The sequence below is a fragment of the Tetrao urogallus genome (genome assembly GCF_951394365.1).
Source record: "Tetrao urogallus genome assembly, chromosome: 1".
NCBI classification, from domain to species: Eukaryota; Metazoa; Chordata; class Aves; order Galliformes; family Phasianidae; genus Tetrao; species Tetrao urogallus.
This window is the reverse complement of record NC_136813.1, coordinates 136,087,126-136,103,720: the sequence shown is the minus strand read 5'-3', so window position 1 is coordinate 136,103,720 and position 16,595 is coordinate 136,087,126. Positions and strand designations below refer to the sequence as shown.

At 38.7% G+C, this 16,595-nt stretch overlaps 1 protein-coding gene across 1 annotated transcript in view; it reads left to right on the top strand.

Moving 5' to 3' along the window:
* Window positions 1–4,549: 4,549 nt before the first annotated feature.
* The window catches only part of SLC13A4 (solute carrier family 13 member 4), a gene marked incomplete at both ends in the record, with an annotated part of 28,034 nt that continues 15,988 nt past the window's right edge, over window positions 4,550–16,595 (top strand). The window contains 5 exons of the mRNA XM_079544592.1: window positions 4,550–4,648; window positions 11,045–11,173; window positions 14,684–14,820; window positions 15,383–15,564; window positions 16,200–16,254. Coding sequence (XP_079400718.1) covers window positions 4,550–4,648; window positions 11,045–11,173; window positions 14,684–14,820; window positions 15,383–15,564; window positions 16,200–16,254 — 602 coding nt within the window. The remainder of the gene's footprint in view (window positions 4,649–11,044; window positions 11,174–14,683; window positions 14,821–15,382; window positions 15,565–16,199; window positions 16,255–16,595) is intronic.

The following is a 16,595-nucleotide window of genomic DNA, read 5'->3' as shown; positions in this document are numbered from 1 at the left end:
CATATTTCAGCTGCTCAGTAAAAGAATACTAAAAAGAGATGCAAAGGCCTTCTGTAAAAGGAAGAGGTTTCATAACTGTCAGCCTTCAGAAATTATGGAAAATATACGCATTCCAAATATTCCTGTAAACAAGCACTGTCTGACTCACTTCATTTGGCTGAGCCAGTTTTTAATCACAATAACATTCGCAGAAAACAAAGGGCATTGTGACTACCAGCAGCAAACAATGCCTGTGAACATATTCCCCAGTCCCCAGAACCACCCTCCCGATGTCTTTCACTATTTGCACATGACTTTGCTTCTGCTCCTTTATTTTTGAGTTGAACATGGATTTATCCTCTGTGGAGTAAAAGGCAAAACAAAAGCTCTATTTAATTTAATGATGACAATTTATTTTCTGATTCTATCACTTGAGCTTAGATCATCTAAACCAGTGTGTCAGAATCCCTCTGAGGAAGGGGAAGAAGGTGGATTAAAACATACATGGTGCTGAATTCATCAGTGTGGCTCATTTCTGATTGTAAATTATGTTGTTCACCTGTGTATATGTGTGTGTGTTTGTGTGAGTGCATGTGAGTGCATGGAAGAGTCTTATTTTATTCACTCAGGAAATAATTATATCCAAGCACCTGGAAGGAAAGGCTTTTCTTCAGTCTGGTGGTGGGAATAGTAAATGTGGGAGCAGAGGAAAAGCAGTACTTGTTTATAGCAAAGCCTGTTTGTAGAAGTCATGCAACAGATTATTATAAACTGTTAAAGAAAAAGTGTGGAGACTGTGGCTTTAATGGACAGAGAAAGGAACTACATCTTGTGACAGAAATGGCAAACAATGAAGGATCCAAACTCTTCATACTTTGTCCACAGGTTATATAGATACTGGTTCTCTACTGGCATTTGAGTTGTTTCTGCTTCCACAGTGTAAGAAAGAGATGAGCATATCTCATCCTTTTATACCAGCATTCTTTCTATTTACATAATTTCTTAAGGAGAAAAAAAAAACAGAACTGAGGCTGTAAAGGATGGCTGAGGATACCAAATCAGTTTCTGAGGCATGTTTAATTGCTTTCACAGCTATGATGTGCTTCCACACATAGGGTGGGGTACTGTGGGTGCCCCATCTCTGGAGGTTTTCAAGCCAGGCTGGATGGGGCCTTGGGTGGCCTAATCTAGTGGAAAGTGTCCCTGACCACAGCAGGGGTGTTGGAACTGGAGGGGCTTTGAGGTCCCTTCCAACCCAAACCATTCTGTGATTCTATGTTTCTATAATCTGGGCAAATGGAGCAATAAGATCTACATCTATTAACAGGAATACTCCAAGGCCTGGAGAAGAAAAAGCCCATCCAAAGCCATTTAAAAAGAAACACTCGATCAGTCAAAGCACACTGGGTTTGGCAATTGCTTGTGGGAATGGGGGCTCACAGCAGCCTTAGTGACAGGTTGAAAATGGCAAGAACATCTGGAAAAATGGCATATGAAAGTCAGAATCAATCTTTTTTGTTGTTAGCGGTTTCACTATGAGCATGCATGAGTATACACAGTTGCAGGTACATAGACATGTGTAGTTTTGCTTTTGCACCTGAAGGCTTTTGGTGGTCATTTTTGACATCTGACAGGTATACTTCAAAGGAAGCTGAAAATCTTAGCTACAAAAAAAAAAAAAAAAAAAAAAAAAAGCTATGAGGTACAAATACCTCCATCTTCAGTACTTGCGTACATGGATCAGTGCCCACAAAGAAGCCTTGCACTACAGCTCACATACCTTTCAAAGCCTCCAGCATAAACATTCTTGATGTTTGTTCTTTCTTCCCTTTTCATGCTTTAGAAAGAGAGGGAGCACATTTCTGCCTTTACGGCTTTGCTGCTTCTTGGCTCCCTAAAGCACCACTTGTTTGTAGAGCCACAAACAGGGAACATTCACAAATCCTTTACAGACAGTGACTCCAAATCTGCAAAGATAACAGGAAAGAGCATCTCAGAAAATCTTAATTACTGGCAGTCATCCTCCAGAGAAATATTTCCCAGCCACCCCACAACAGAACTGTCCGGCAGGCAGTATCACAGGTCCTTCAGAAAGGAATTGCAGATAGTTTTGAATACAAAGTCATTCCCAATAGCATACATACCTTACAGGTTGGTATTTAAAACCTTTATCTCTGCAGCATAAAATAAAGTTTTTCTGAGTTTGTTTTGCCCCTTTCATTACTGCAGGAAAAGAAATTTATTTCTCAGGAATGTGCTTGGACTGCCCAATTTATTTAAGAGAAAACAATTACTGTAATAATAAAATATTCTACATAAAACTAATTGTATTTCCGTTGTATTGATTTCAGCAGATTTGCTATTAAGAGACTGGCAGCAAGAAAAACTGGTTATCCCAATCTATAAAACTCAGTGGGATCAGTGGTACAGGAGAGAAGGGGGCATAAAACATTCCCTTTAATGGTTGAGAGGAGGAAATAAATTGGGAGCAAGACTGTCTTTTTTATCCAGAGTTTGAATGGGAAGGAGCACTGTCTCTGGGCAGCATTCTGGGTTTAGGGCAGCTTCCCTCAGTACTGCATTTCCTGCCTCAGGTCCAGGGAGCCTGTTTCTAAAAGAGAGGGAGAAGCTCTGCTATCTATGCTTTGCTCCACTTGCCTTTCATTTCTTCAGAATGAGTCATGTTCATAGATGGTCCCTCTCCCATGGGGCAGAGTCATTTCATTGCCTTTTTTTTAAAGAGGAGTCTTTTGTTCACCCTTTGACCTTGCAGATCACGAAGAAGTAAAATAAAACATAGTTTTGTTCATCTAAAAGTACTCTGGAGTATTTTTGACATCCTTTAAGGGGGGGTGTTTTCTTTGTGGTTTTGTTTTGGTTTGGTTTTCGTTTTTGTTTTGTTTTGAAGCAACTGCTGAAACATATAAATTCCCTGGCTGTATTGTTCTACTGGCAATTTTTACACTGATCAGATTTTTGCTTTCAGATTTAATTGCTAAACTTACCTTAAGGTTCTCAAGGTGCTGATGTCTGATGGCAGTTTCAAGGCATAGAAATACTACACAGTCCTGGAAACACTTGCGAATTTCAGGAAAAAAATAGTGTTATGCATTAGACTCATCAGATGAGACAAAGTCTTCTCAGGCAAAGATCTGCCTTTCCCAGCTCTCCATGATCAGTGTCACAGAGATGCACCAACTCAGTCAGGGGAGCCAGCTTCCACTTGACTAGCAGGGTTTGAGGAAATGTTCAGCAAGCTGGATAGATTTGTAAGCATGGAAAACATTAGGTGTGAGATATATGGTAAATGGGTGATTATTGTTGGCACATGGGTCGGTAGATTAACTCTTCTGATTTCTTTCTATTCCATGAGACCATTAGTCACAGAAGAACTGTAGAAATGCTCCTCCAATTGAAGATCAGAGTAGATAGACTAAAAATTCTTAATTTGATCCTGCCTCTTACTGTCACTAATGAAACACGTATCAATGAAGAAATTAGCCCATGCCCATGAATAAGTGATATTCATGGGTCAAAATGGAAGAAACATGGAAGACAAAAGTTACTCTTTATAAAAAAATATGCATTCATCAGCACAGGGACACTAAAACAATAACAAACTGTCAATTGGAAAAAGATCTCCTTGTACAGAAGAAAGAGAAGGCGGCTGGTTTTTTCAAATGCTCTGACTGGGTTTTAGATAATGAGCTGAGCAAATACAGCCTCCTGCAGTCCTTATTGGTGAATTAGAGTTGGGGGGAAAAAAAAAAAAAAAAAAAAAAAGGTTTTAAGGTTTTTTTGGGGGTTGTGGCTTTTTTTTCTTTTTTTTTTTCTTGAGACTGAGTATAATCTGTATTGGAATTACTACCCTGTGAATTCCAAGCTCAGGGCAAAAGTAGGCGAAAGGTAGATTCAGAGGGGAAGCTAAAACTACAAAGAGACAAAAATCTGAACAGAATGGAATATGACGAACTGTAATTGGTTTGTTTTCTATTTTTTATTTTTTTTAAGAAAGAATTCCTACAAATTTGTTTCTGTGCAGTGAACAATAAATAATTTTCCAGCAAAAAAGAAACCTATATTTGAGAAATTCAGACTAGCTACCAGGGAAAAAAAAGCAGCACACCAGAAGATATCCCACCCAGCTTATGAAAACAGAAATTACTTTGCTGAAAATCAGATGATGGAAGAAAAGAGCCTTTCAAAATATGGGGATAAGGATGGAACACAGTCATAACTGTGACTCTGAATTAAAAAGAGAAAATGTCAAATGATCATTATGATCCAATTTGCAAACATCGTGTTATGGTGTGAAAGTCATTTGGATGTGCTGGTGAGCCCTACAAAAACTGAATGCCTTTTTAACAGAAAAATCATTAGGGTTTCTCTTCAAAACAGCAGACTGAAGAATAAGCAAATTAAGGGAGCTATCTGAGGTGGCTGTGTGAAAATAGGAAACGAGGCAGAGAGAGCCCTGTCTGCAAAATCCAGGCAAAGGCAAAGGAGAACGTGGAGTGGAAACTGGACAATCTGAAGAAATTCAAAGAAAAGAAAATCACCACTAAAGGGTATGGCAGTGGTGAAGGAGATTCTCCGATCCAGAAACATCTTGCTCGTTGTTCTCATTCCACTTCTGCTGCTTCCTCTGCCGCTTTTGTACCCCTGCAGCGTAAGTACATTTTCTTTTTCTACAAAGCCTCTGAGTACAGCAGGCGCTCTAGCTGGATAAGCCTACAGTGGACAAAAAGAGAGGCAAGGATCTAAAAACAAAAACGTTTCTCTCAGAAATATCAAGGACTCAGATTTGAAGGAGTGAAAGTTATTGGGCAGTCATCACAATAACAATCAGAGCTATTATGAGCAATGTCACAAGCAGAGATGAAGAACTAGGTGAAGACTCATTTTAAGACAGACACTTTGCATCTCTGCTGTTTCTTCAGCGGTGTGTGTGAGGGAGAGGTGTTTAAAATGAATACTTAGAGTGCCTTTCATTTTTAATAACAAATACGCATGGAAGAACTTTCTATTTGGTGCATGTAGAACAGTTGTTCAAGTGAACTAGGAGCTAGGACTTGGTAGGACAACACGTGGCATCTGCTACAATAAAGCAAGTGTATGTACTGACATACTGCAGTTCTGACATTGGCTAACAAATGATAGCTCAGAGGCATTCACAACAATACAAAGGAGGGAATCTTTGCTTAACACATAAGCAAGGCAATGGCAATGAATACCCCTGGTTAACTTCTCTCCATGCATATCTCTGCTGTGGTCAAGCATAAAATAATAGTGCACCCCTACCATATAGAAATGGTGATGTTTAACTTGCCAACATTTGCACTGTCTTAAAAATTCTGCGGCTCTGGCTTTCACTGTGCTAGACATAAATCTGGCTGAATGGTGCAGCAATTTCCATTCCTTCTTTTACCCTGTTAAAGATTAATTCTTCTTTCTAGCACTAGAGGATTTATGAATACTACCACTGTTATCAAATGACAGTTCAAAGGATTAGAAAACTGTAGGTTTTTGTTTGGAAAGAAAAAATAGGATTCACAGAAAGATAATGTTTTTACACCAGTGAATTGTATTTTACAGTTTGAATGAGTTCTTCTGCACTCTTATAGTGGTTTTACATCTCTTGTGACTTGAGTGAGAATGGATGACAAGAAATTGTACTTTCTTCAGAGAACAGTAATGCCCCCCTTTTTGCAAAAACCTGTTTTTAAAAGGATTTCATCTCCCCCAGTGCCACTGAAGGGGCAACATAAAGAACAGATTTTCTGTGACATGCTTGTATGATACTGAAACTACAGCATGCTCTGTATCCCCTGAGACCTTCTCATAGGCAACACAAGATTCACTGCATTGAGACTTGTCACCTATGTTTGCTCACTGCCAGACTCGAATGAAATTCTGTAATAACCAAGGGATTTGTAGTGGTATGGTATGAGTTTTGGAACAAGAACTGCTATTATACTGCATGTGTTCCATAGCAATATTATTCTGCACCTCATTGTGCTTCTGTACTGCAAAGTGACTTGAAAAGTCATCAGATGATATTTTATATTCATTTTGCATATGAGTGAATACTGCAGATGGTAAAGCATAGCTGTTAATCTGGCCCAGAGCTGGACAAACATTTATAATGCCATTAAGAAAACATCTATAGTTAATAAACTCATTTGACAGGATACTATTCAAGTGCTTTAAGCTAGTATTTACTTTGCTACAACGCATTGACTAAGATTACGTCTTAAATCTGAAGATTAAATTTGCCTCCTGATGATTTTCTTATATTTTCACTTATCAGACAATTATAGTAGCTTTCAGTTTCATAGAGAGCAGAATTACTAGGTGAATTATGTTTGCATTTCTGCAGGGAATCAGCTATAGCCTCTTTGGTGATAGCACAGCTCTGGAAATGGGGTAATGTTATATGTGTAGTGTAAAGGGACATCAAAAGGAGCATGGGGACTCAGAACTCTTTATAGATAAGGTTTATGGGAATAATGTCCACAGCTTTCTATTATTTTGTGACAGTAAATGATTGGGCAGAAAATAAACCTGAGGAAATTTGTTTGAACTCTTCCCAAAATTGATACCTGAAATGTGACTTCTGCAACAGGTCTGAGACACTCACAGACATTTTCCATACCATGACAAATGCAGAAAAAAAGTCTTTTCCAGACAGTGATATTTTCTCATTCTCGTAATCTCCTTAGCTGTTAGTAGTGACTATTTCTACCATATTTGTTTCATCCTTATCCTTATTATTTTTTTTTTTTTATCAAACCACTGGTGATACCATTAGCATTTTACATGGAGTCGGTACTGGGTATGGTCTCCTGAGGCCCTGGGTACTATGTTTGCAGTAAGTCCAGTTAAGGACCACTGATTGTTCCTCAAAAGGCAGCATGCACAGAACAGCTACGGCTGGCATATTGTCATTTACCTTTATTTTTGCTGTACACCCTCTGAAAGGAGGAAATTACACTGTGACCCTGTCAGCAAAAAGATAGCAGACCAGAGGCTGAACTATCACTTCTGTGCATAGCTTAACCACATGCCTATATGCAAAATATGCATTGCAGATTTTTATATGGGTAAATCTTGAATCCAGACTTTATTGTTAGTGAGTATTCTGAGATTCTCAGATGGTTTAGCTACAAATGTATTGTGTGTTGAGCATATTATGGAAGTTTCAGCCATGGCATTCCTTTCAGTCCTCTTTTCTTTGTTTATAAGATGCAGACTGAAGGTAGGTGGAAGCTCCCCCAGCCATCACGTAAAAGCTCACTGAAATGTATTTTCCTATTCTGGGCTACATTCCCTTCTTAGGTGTGTTTAACATTCATTTTCACCTCTGCAAAAGAAGTAAAAGAATGAAAAAAATAAATAAATTACATAGCCATTATTTCAATACAGTATTTAGTAACTCTGGTAACTATTACATAAATACAGAAATTGAATTCAATTGAATAGAAAAGATTAATTTATTTCTTCTTTCGAAAGAGCTGGTTTAGAGCACTGAGAATAAATAACAGTAATAGGAAATAAGTAGCACAAAGATTTAGTGCCTGTCCCAATTAATTTTTCTTAGAGAGGTGACTTCCCTATGTCCTATTTCATTTCCACTATTAGTCTATTGCTACATGCATACAGATTATATAGAATAACTATGCTCAAAGAAATTCTAGAGAAAAATATTTTTGGAAGGAGAAAATAGTTTGGGATCAGGTTAGTATAAAAACATTATTCAGAATTTTTTCAAAATATATCTCTAGTTTTTTATATCTGCCCCATTTTAAAATAAAAATTAATGCTGTTTCATTCAAGCAATTTTGTCTTCAATATTGCTGGACATCATGGAGCCCATGTTAAAAAAAAATATATATATAGCTTGTTAGCAGAAATTAATTAGTTAAATAATAAAAAAATATGTTAAATAGTCACTTGGTCACTAAAAGAACCCTATCCTTTGCTCTCTGTGGAATATCAACCATCAAGTTGAATGCAGTTAAAAATTACTAAGAACAAGTTGGCTAATGTTTATGAGCCCATCAATCAGTGCAGTGACTCACACCTAGAATTGTTTTGTCTTTATAATAGGGATTACTAAAATCTCTAATCCTCATCATCTCACTTCCATTTTAATTCAAAAAATTTGCTTGCATTTTCTATAGAGAGGTCACTTCAAGCTGATACAGCTGGAACACTTGTCTTTCAGAGCTTGAAATAGTATAGCAATTCTATTTCATAAAATGTGTTCATCATAATCCATGAATATTTTACTAAAAAAATCTCCCTTATCCATTATAACCCAATACTTTCTAGCCTACCTTACAGCTTTTGATCTTGCTAACAATGAAGCTACATCTGCAGCAAAATCTTTTACTATTATATGTGAGCAGAGAGGACTAGTGAAACCTGTTTTTTCTACCTTAAAACATAAAACACTCCTATAATGAGTAAAGGAGAGAAATATGTATGTTTTTTGTGTGGTGCAGGATTTCAGATGGTACTTTTGGGTACTTTCCTACCCAAAAAGAAACACTTCAGAGCTAAATTTGTCAACTTGTCCAGTAGCATTCCAGATACTCTCAATAGTCTCTAAAATCATTGGACTTTATCTGATTCAAGAAAATTATATTTCTTAATATCTCTTTTTTTAAAAAAAATTTTTTTTATTTTCAGGCTCTAGTTACTTGGATTAGAACTATTAAATGTTATAATTTTCTGAATTAGGAGTCAGAACAAGGTCTGATAGCTAACTTTAACCCATGTTTCTGAGTAAGTTTGGCTACAATTTTCAATCAAGTAAAAGAAATGATACATGGTAATATATCTTGACATTTTCTCTGGGTTTTGTTCTGCTTGTTATTACCATATTGTATTGTTGTACTGAAAAAAAAAAAAAAAAAAAAAAAAAAAACAGCTGAATGTGATTCTTCATACATCAGAGACAATGTAAAAAAATACATATAGAGATTTAAAGAGAAGTTAGTTATTGGTTCATTCCAGTGAATCCATGCCCCTGTTTAGACTCACCTTTGACAGTCATACAAGCCCATTGATTTGCACAAAGACCTGTAGGAATTTCCTACAGGTGACTTCTTGAAAGCTGTTTAATTTGTGAATCAGAAAAGAAAAATAAGAAAATCCTATTTGATCTATTTGAACTACCCACTTATAAAGAGTGCATTTTCTAAACCGTAGCCATTGTGAGCCGTGAATCCATATGACGATGTCGTCATAGGAAATAATGAAGGGCAGATTTATAGCTAGTGTAAATCAATAAGAACATAATGGCTTCTGTAGAACTTCTGGGTAACCTCAATACCTAATTTGACTTCAAATTTGTGAATAGGGAGATCAAATATTTTTTCTGAAGTTAATTCCTCTGATTAATAACAGGAAATATTTCTAAGTTTTTAAGAAAAGTAAAAGAAAAAAGGGTCCCACTTAAAGCCATAAGTAACGGCATATCTATCTAAAAAGCATGTTTTCCTGTAGAAATGTCCAGGAGATACCATCTCACTCCATCTCTCACCAGTTTTAGCCCTGACAAAAAAGAACCTGGGTGTACTGGTAGCTGGCAAACTGGACATGAGCCAGCAAAATGCCCTTGCAGCCCTTAATCCCAAACATATCCTGGGCTGCATCAAAAGAAGAATGGCCAGCAGGGCAAGGGAGGTGATCCTGCCCCTCTATTCTGCAGTGGTAAGACCTCACTTGGAGTACTGCATCCAAGTGTGGAGTTGTCAGTACAGCAGAGGTGTGAACCTCTTGAACAGCATCCAAAGGAGAGCCACAAAAATGATTCCAGGGATGGAACACCTCCCCTGTGAGGACAGGCTGAGAAAGCTGGGGCTGTTCAGCCTGGAGAAGAGAAGGTTGCAAGGTCATCTGATAGAGGCCTTTCAATATCTAAAGGAGAGCTACAGGAAAGAAGGGGCAGACTCTTTAGCAGGGTCTATGGTAATAAAACAAGGGAAAATGGCTTCAAGTTTAAATAGGAGACATTCCAGTTGGATATAATGAAAAAGTCTTTTACAGTGGAGGTGGTGAGGCACCAGAATAGGTTACCCCATCCCTGGAGTATTTCAGGGTCAGGCTGGATCAGGTCCTGGGCAACCTGATTTACCTGTGAGTGTCCCTGTTCATTGCAGGGGAGTTGGACTAGATGGCATTTAATAATCCCTTCTAACTCTAAGGAGTCTATGATTCTAAAGCTCGGGACCACATTCTCATGGCTTTGTGTCCCAAGATTTTGGAAAGTAGCAAATTTGCTACTAGATTAACCACATGACCCAGTGGCCCGTAAACCCATCTGAACTTTGGTCTTTCTTTTCACAGAGAACTGCAGAAATTACCTGGGAAAATACAGTCAAATATTTCCCAGAAGAACCACTGTGTAGCTTTGTCCATTTTACAGCATATGTGAATACTTTTGAATTATTCTGAAAACTCCTCATTCCTGTGCTTGCCCAACACTGGGAGAAAAGCCAGGTAGACATACAGGCTCCATGGGGCAAATCTGAGGAGTCATGGAGAAATTTTTGTTATATACTGGGTTATTTCAAGCAAACAAATCCATCAATGAACCTGGAACCATGATTTTGCTGATAAATAAGTATACCTAAATATTTTGCACTAGTTTCTGTGCCAAGATTTTTATTAGCAACATCTTCTTCAGGTATTGGCCTTTCAGTTTGCAGCTTAGATTTCACATCCAATCAGCTGTGCTTTAGAACACCCTTGTGTGAACATTGTTGAATTATGAGGTGCTGGCACATGCTGCCCAGAGATATGGATGCTTCATCCCTGGAGGCATTCAAGGTCAGATTGGATGTGTCCTAGGGAACTTGATCCGGCAGATGGCAGCCCTGCCCATCGCAGGGGATTGGAACTACATGGGCTTTATGGTCCATTCCAACCCAAGCCATTCTATGATTCTTGTAATCCAGGCACCCTCAGCCTGATGAGTCCTGTGTACATATTCACAAAAGTTTTCACAGCAGGTTGTATGACAGCAACATTTAACAACAGTGCTTTCTCCATATAGGAAGCCTCATGTGCCTACGTGTTGATTGTGACAGCTGTATACTGGGTTTCCGAAGCAGTACCTCTTGGTGCAGCAGCCTTAATTCCTGCTTTCCTATACCCACTTTTTGGAGTCATGAAGTCCAGTGAGGTAAGACCAGCGTGCACATTTTTGTCATTTCATCTTTTTACTCTCAGTTAATTATATGATTAAAGCAAATTTTAGTGGACTAGCAAGAATGAGTCTGGGAGGAAGAAGCGTACATCTTACAATAAGTAACATGGACCAACCAGCCCTTACTTGCATTGAAAACTAGACATAGGAAAGGACATAGTAGCCAAAGAAGTGTCCATCCTATTGGCTACTGCATCATCAGCATTCCTAACACATACTGCACCATGATTCGACCTTTCACTTCCTCCAAAAAGTACATATGGGATAAACTGGAAAGTTTACTTCCAATGAGGGATGGAAAATGTATAAGCCTTACAGAATCACAGAATCACAGAATCAAAAAATCCTAGAAGGGGCCTCAAAGATAATCTAGTTCCAACTATAGAAAGGGTTGCCAATCACTAAATTGGGTATTAGTTCAGGTTACCCAGAGTCCCTTCCAACCTGATCTTGAACATTTTCAGGAATGGGGCATCCACACAGCTTCTCTGGGAAACCCCTTACAGTGCCTATAGATGATGTACAAGGTATGAGGCCACATATGCTAAAAAGTATTACCATGTAATACTAGGAAGATGCCTAGTACTTTTTCCAACCAGTAATCCTAGTGGTGCCTTGAAGTCATCAGTTCTCAGGAAAAGGACTAGCTGTACGAAAAGTCTCTTTGATACATTCTGAATTTGCTTCATCGAGTTTCTCTTGAATGTCATTTTCTTTCAGGATATGCCAAGAATTCCTTCAATTTCATCTGCAGCTTTTATTTCTTACATTTTTCCATCTCCCTTTCTTTTTTTTTTTTTCTTTTTTCTTTTTGTTGAGTGAAGTAGCACCACACTTGGTTTATTAGAATTAGAAATATAGGTAGCACAGAAGAATATATAGCAACCATAAGGTTGGTTAAAATTCTAACACAGTCTGGCAATGTGCAGGCTCATAAACATCTGTAATCAAACACAAAACAAGAGTTTTATGACATCTCTTATTCCTTCCAGTACTGCAACAATTGTATAATATAATCAAATACATTTCCCCATCTGCATATTTCAATATTTTCAGGATCTTTTTCTTAACATAAAGGTTAGCACAAAACATTGTAGCATATCAGAGAAAGAAAATTTAGGGGCAGCCTCACAACTTCAATGTAATATTGAATGAAATGATATTGGGATTACTGCAGAGAATGTATTATTTACTTTAGGAAACAGAAGTAAAATCCTGTTTATTAAAATAAGCAAAGCTGATGGTGCTGCAGTATTTCCAGTCTCCTGTTCTAAAGCACCATAGAAACTGGGTCTCATACCTTGGAGTTTAAGCTACACTTCACTCACAGGCCTTGAGAGCATGAGTCTGGGTGCTGTGTGTGTGTTGTATGTATAAATAAGAACCTTAGTATTCGCTTGTTTCTCAAAATTGGTTGTGAAAGGGATAAAGCAAAACAACAGATTCTTTGTGCTGCTGGCTTGGTAGATTCCTTTCATTCAGTTCAAGATTTTTTGAACAAAGTATTAGGAAAATAAAGTTAATGAGAAAGAAACCAGTAGAAGAAAGCCAAAAAAAAAGTGATATTTGAAAGCTCTGGCATACAACCATGATGGCCAAGTCTACTAAGGATACTAGGGGTATTTGTTAAATAAATGTAACAATATCCTTAACACTTACTGCAACATGCACAAAATAACACTAGTGCCGTTTGTATATTTTTATCAGAGTGTAAGAATAATGGAGGATAATGGAAGGAATATGGCTTAAACTGTTTTAAAATGGTAGGGCCTACACTTGTTTACAGCAAAAGGCATTTATACAGACTGGAAGGAGCAGTCCCTCAGAGCAGCCCTGCAGAGAAGGACCTGGGGGTCCTGATGGATGAAAAACTGAACATGAGGCAGCAGTGTGCTCTTGCAGCTCTGAAAGCAAATGGTATCTTGGGCTACATAACAAGAGGGGTGGCCAGCAGGGACGGGGAGGTGATTGTCCCCCTCTACTCTGCTCTTGTGAGACCCCATCTGGAGTACTGCATCCTAGTATGGAGCCCCAGAACAAGAAAGACAGAGAGCTGTTGGAGAGGGTCCAGAGGAGAGCCACAAATTTGATCAGGGGGCTGGAGCACCTCCCCTATGAAGGCAGGCTGAGGGAGCTGGGCTTGTTCAGCCTGGAGGAAAGAAGGCTGCAGGGTGACCTCATTGCAGCCTTTCAGTACCTAAAGGGAGCCTACAAACAGGAGGGGAATCAACTCTTTACAAGGGTAGATAACAGCAGGACAAAGGGAAGTGGTTTTAAGTTGAAGGAGTGAAGATTTAGGTTGGATGTCAGGGGGAAGTTCTTTACAGAGAGAGTAGTGAGGTGCTGGAACAGGCTGCCCAGAGAGGCTGCGGATGCCCCGTCCCTGGAGGTGTTCAAGGCCAGGTTGGATGGGGCCCTGGGCAGCCTGGTCTAGAATTAAATGGGGAGGTTGTTGGCCCTGCCTGTGGAAGGGGGTTGGAGATTCATGATCCTTGAGGTCCATTCCAACCCTGGCCATTCTGTGATTCTGTGATTCTGTGAAACCAGAGAGTCCATGTTTAAGAAAAAAATTGTAGACATATCTCATGAAGCATTTTATTTAAATAAAATAAAATATTCAGCTAGATTCCAAACACTCACTTATTTATAAATTTTATTCTCTCCTGTTTTGTTTGTTTTCACCAAAAAAGTGTGTGATTTTTTTTCTTATTATTTTTGCAGTAGTTTCACAGAGTATCTTCTTGTGTTTTAGCAAGTCACGCATTCAAGAATTCTGCTTTGGAGTTGTTCCTGCATTGTCTCTGAATATTTTCTTAAGCCGTAGTTGATTTTTGATCATCCCTTCCAGATTGAAGTTCTCTTTATTTGAAATTTTGCCTTCTTTCCCTAACACAATGCAGGTGGATTTCCACTCTGAAAAGTTCTGGCACAGTGTCTGCAGACCATCAAAGCAATATCACAACCTTTATTCATTGCATTCAGAGTGCATGTCCCCAAATAGTTGTTTTTTTTTTTCCCTGAAGCCACAGGTTCTAGAGATGCCAAATTTTGCACAACAATTGAACATGGCTTAAGAAATACAAACAAGACAGACAATGATATTTCCATAACCAAAAAGCAGATGACACACATAAATAAGGTGCTCTCAGAGCAGAATTTTGTGTCTGTTTCAATTTGTGCCTCATTGAGCTACAACTAACTCCAGGCAATGCACATCCTGAGCAAAGAAGTAAGATTTCTCTCAATCTCTTCAAAGCTGAGAAATCTACAAACAAGAGGGGATGCAGCTCTATTACTTGTAAATGCCAAATGAGAGAGATTGAATACAGCATTATGACTTCTGAATTCTTCAGTTTCCCTGGCTTGCTGTGATTCTTCTTGTGGGAGTGTGGAAACCCACAATATTTCTTACTCTTCAGCATGATCTCTGTGTTGGCTAGCTACTGTGTTTTTTAACAGATTCTTTCCCCCATGTTCTTAATGCAGGTGGCTGCTGAATATTTCAAGAACACAACTTTGCTCCTCATGGGTGTGATTTGTGTGGCAGCTTCTGTAGAAAAATGGAATCTCCATAAACGTATCGCTCTGCGAATGGTCATGATGGCTGGAGCAAAGCCAGGCATGTGAGTGGATCTTCAGATTTCAGGGCAATCTGAGGTTAATAGAGGCAGCTTGTAAAAGCAAATAACTCAGGCTCCTCTATCCACAGACAAAACCCAGCTGGGTTTGGGGCAACTGTTCCTACCCACTATCCCTGTCAGAATTTGAAAGCTTTCAAACATTCTCAGCAATTTTTCTGCCACCTCCTCCTCCTCCTCCTTGACTTACATAATTCCATTGCTTTCTATTTTCGGCTGATTCTTTATTCCTAATCCCTCTGTTCCCTCTTTGTTTGTTTAGCAAATATAAAATAATTCTTAAGGTATCCCTGAACGCACTGAAAATCAGTCTTTCTCAGGTCACTGGTTTCCAAGTGGGGAAACAAAGGGTTTTCAATGATATATGATCTTATGACAATTCTTAACACAAAGCAGAATTTTATCAATGCACACAGTAGCATTTTGGTACCAAGAAAAAGAAAAAGACCCTACCTATATGCTTACCATCTGACTAATAAAAAGGTTAGGTAGGAAGGCCTTTAGTATTTGTGAAAGTGCCTCAAAGTCTCACTGTGTTACACTTCAGGTTGCTTCTTTGCTTTATGTGTTGCACCACGGTGCTTTCCATGTGGCTTTCCAACACATCCACCACAGCCATGGTGATGCCAATTGTGGAGGCAGTGCTCCAGGAACTAGTGAATGCTGAGGAGGAGCGTGATGTCATCAGTACTGCAGGCAGCACCATTATTGAAGAAAACGAGCCAATAGGTATTTGCCAATATTGGCCATTTTGTTCTCATTTATCAGTGACCAGAATGATTGATATATATAATTCAAATTCTCCCCAGATCATAGCTGTTTGATTTGTACTGCCAAAGATATTGGTCCATTCTTTTTCTTTTTGCATGGTGATATTTCTTCCAAAATTGAAAGACAGTTTTGCCTTGAAACATAGCAGAGGCCCAAACACATGCTCTGTGACTATCCCAATCTTGCCTTTCTACTCCTGCCCTTCCAAGCTGCCCAGTTCAGACCAGGTGCCAGAAAAAATTTCTTCTGCACTGGTATGAGCTTTAGCGGTTTCTGACATACCCAGAAAGAAAGAATTTGGGAAGAAAAAAATCTCCCATTTCTTTCAATTCACAGATTCCAGGCTGAACAATGACGTTATCTAACCTTACTTAAATTCTGGCATCGAGGCCTTAAGTCCCACAGGCATGACAATATTTTAATTGTAAGAGGCATGCTCTGAGGACAATAAAACACAACAAAATGCCATGTAAGTGTCACAGAGTTACCTGAGAAGATCCAGACCAGCTTTTGCTTGCAATAGTTTCTCCAAGTTTAGTCACCCAAAGGCTCAGATCAGTTCTTACCACAAGCTTCCTGTTCCTTCTTTACAGGTCTCAACGAAAAGCATGACCAACCTTCACTGGAGCTTATCTTCATCAATGAGGAGTAAGAATGAACCCCGTACGACTGGAGATTTGAGCCCTACACAGGTTGCAATGAAATGAACTGAGGAATAGAGCAGGAAGGGCGTGGAAAAGCTTATAAATTGATGTTTTACATGTAACTGACGAAGGCTGATATGAGAAATAGGATTGATGTAATGGTCTGGATCTCACTAATGTTTGCAGGGATCTATTTTATTTATTTATTTATTTATTTATTTTAACATTATTACCACTATAAAGTGAAGGAAATACCCACTTACAGAGGATTCTTGAGGGAAGCCTTAACTGCCAAGAGTATTCAAGAAACAGGTGATGGCAGAGAGAAAAAAAAAAAAAAAAAAA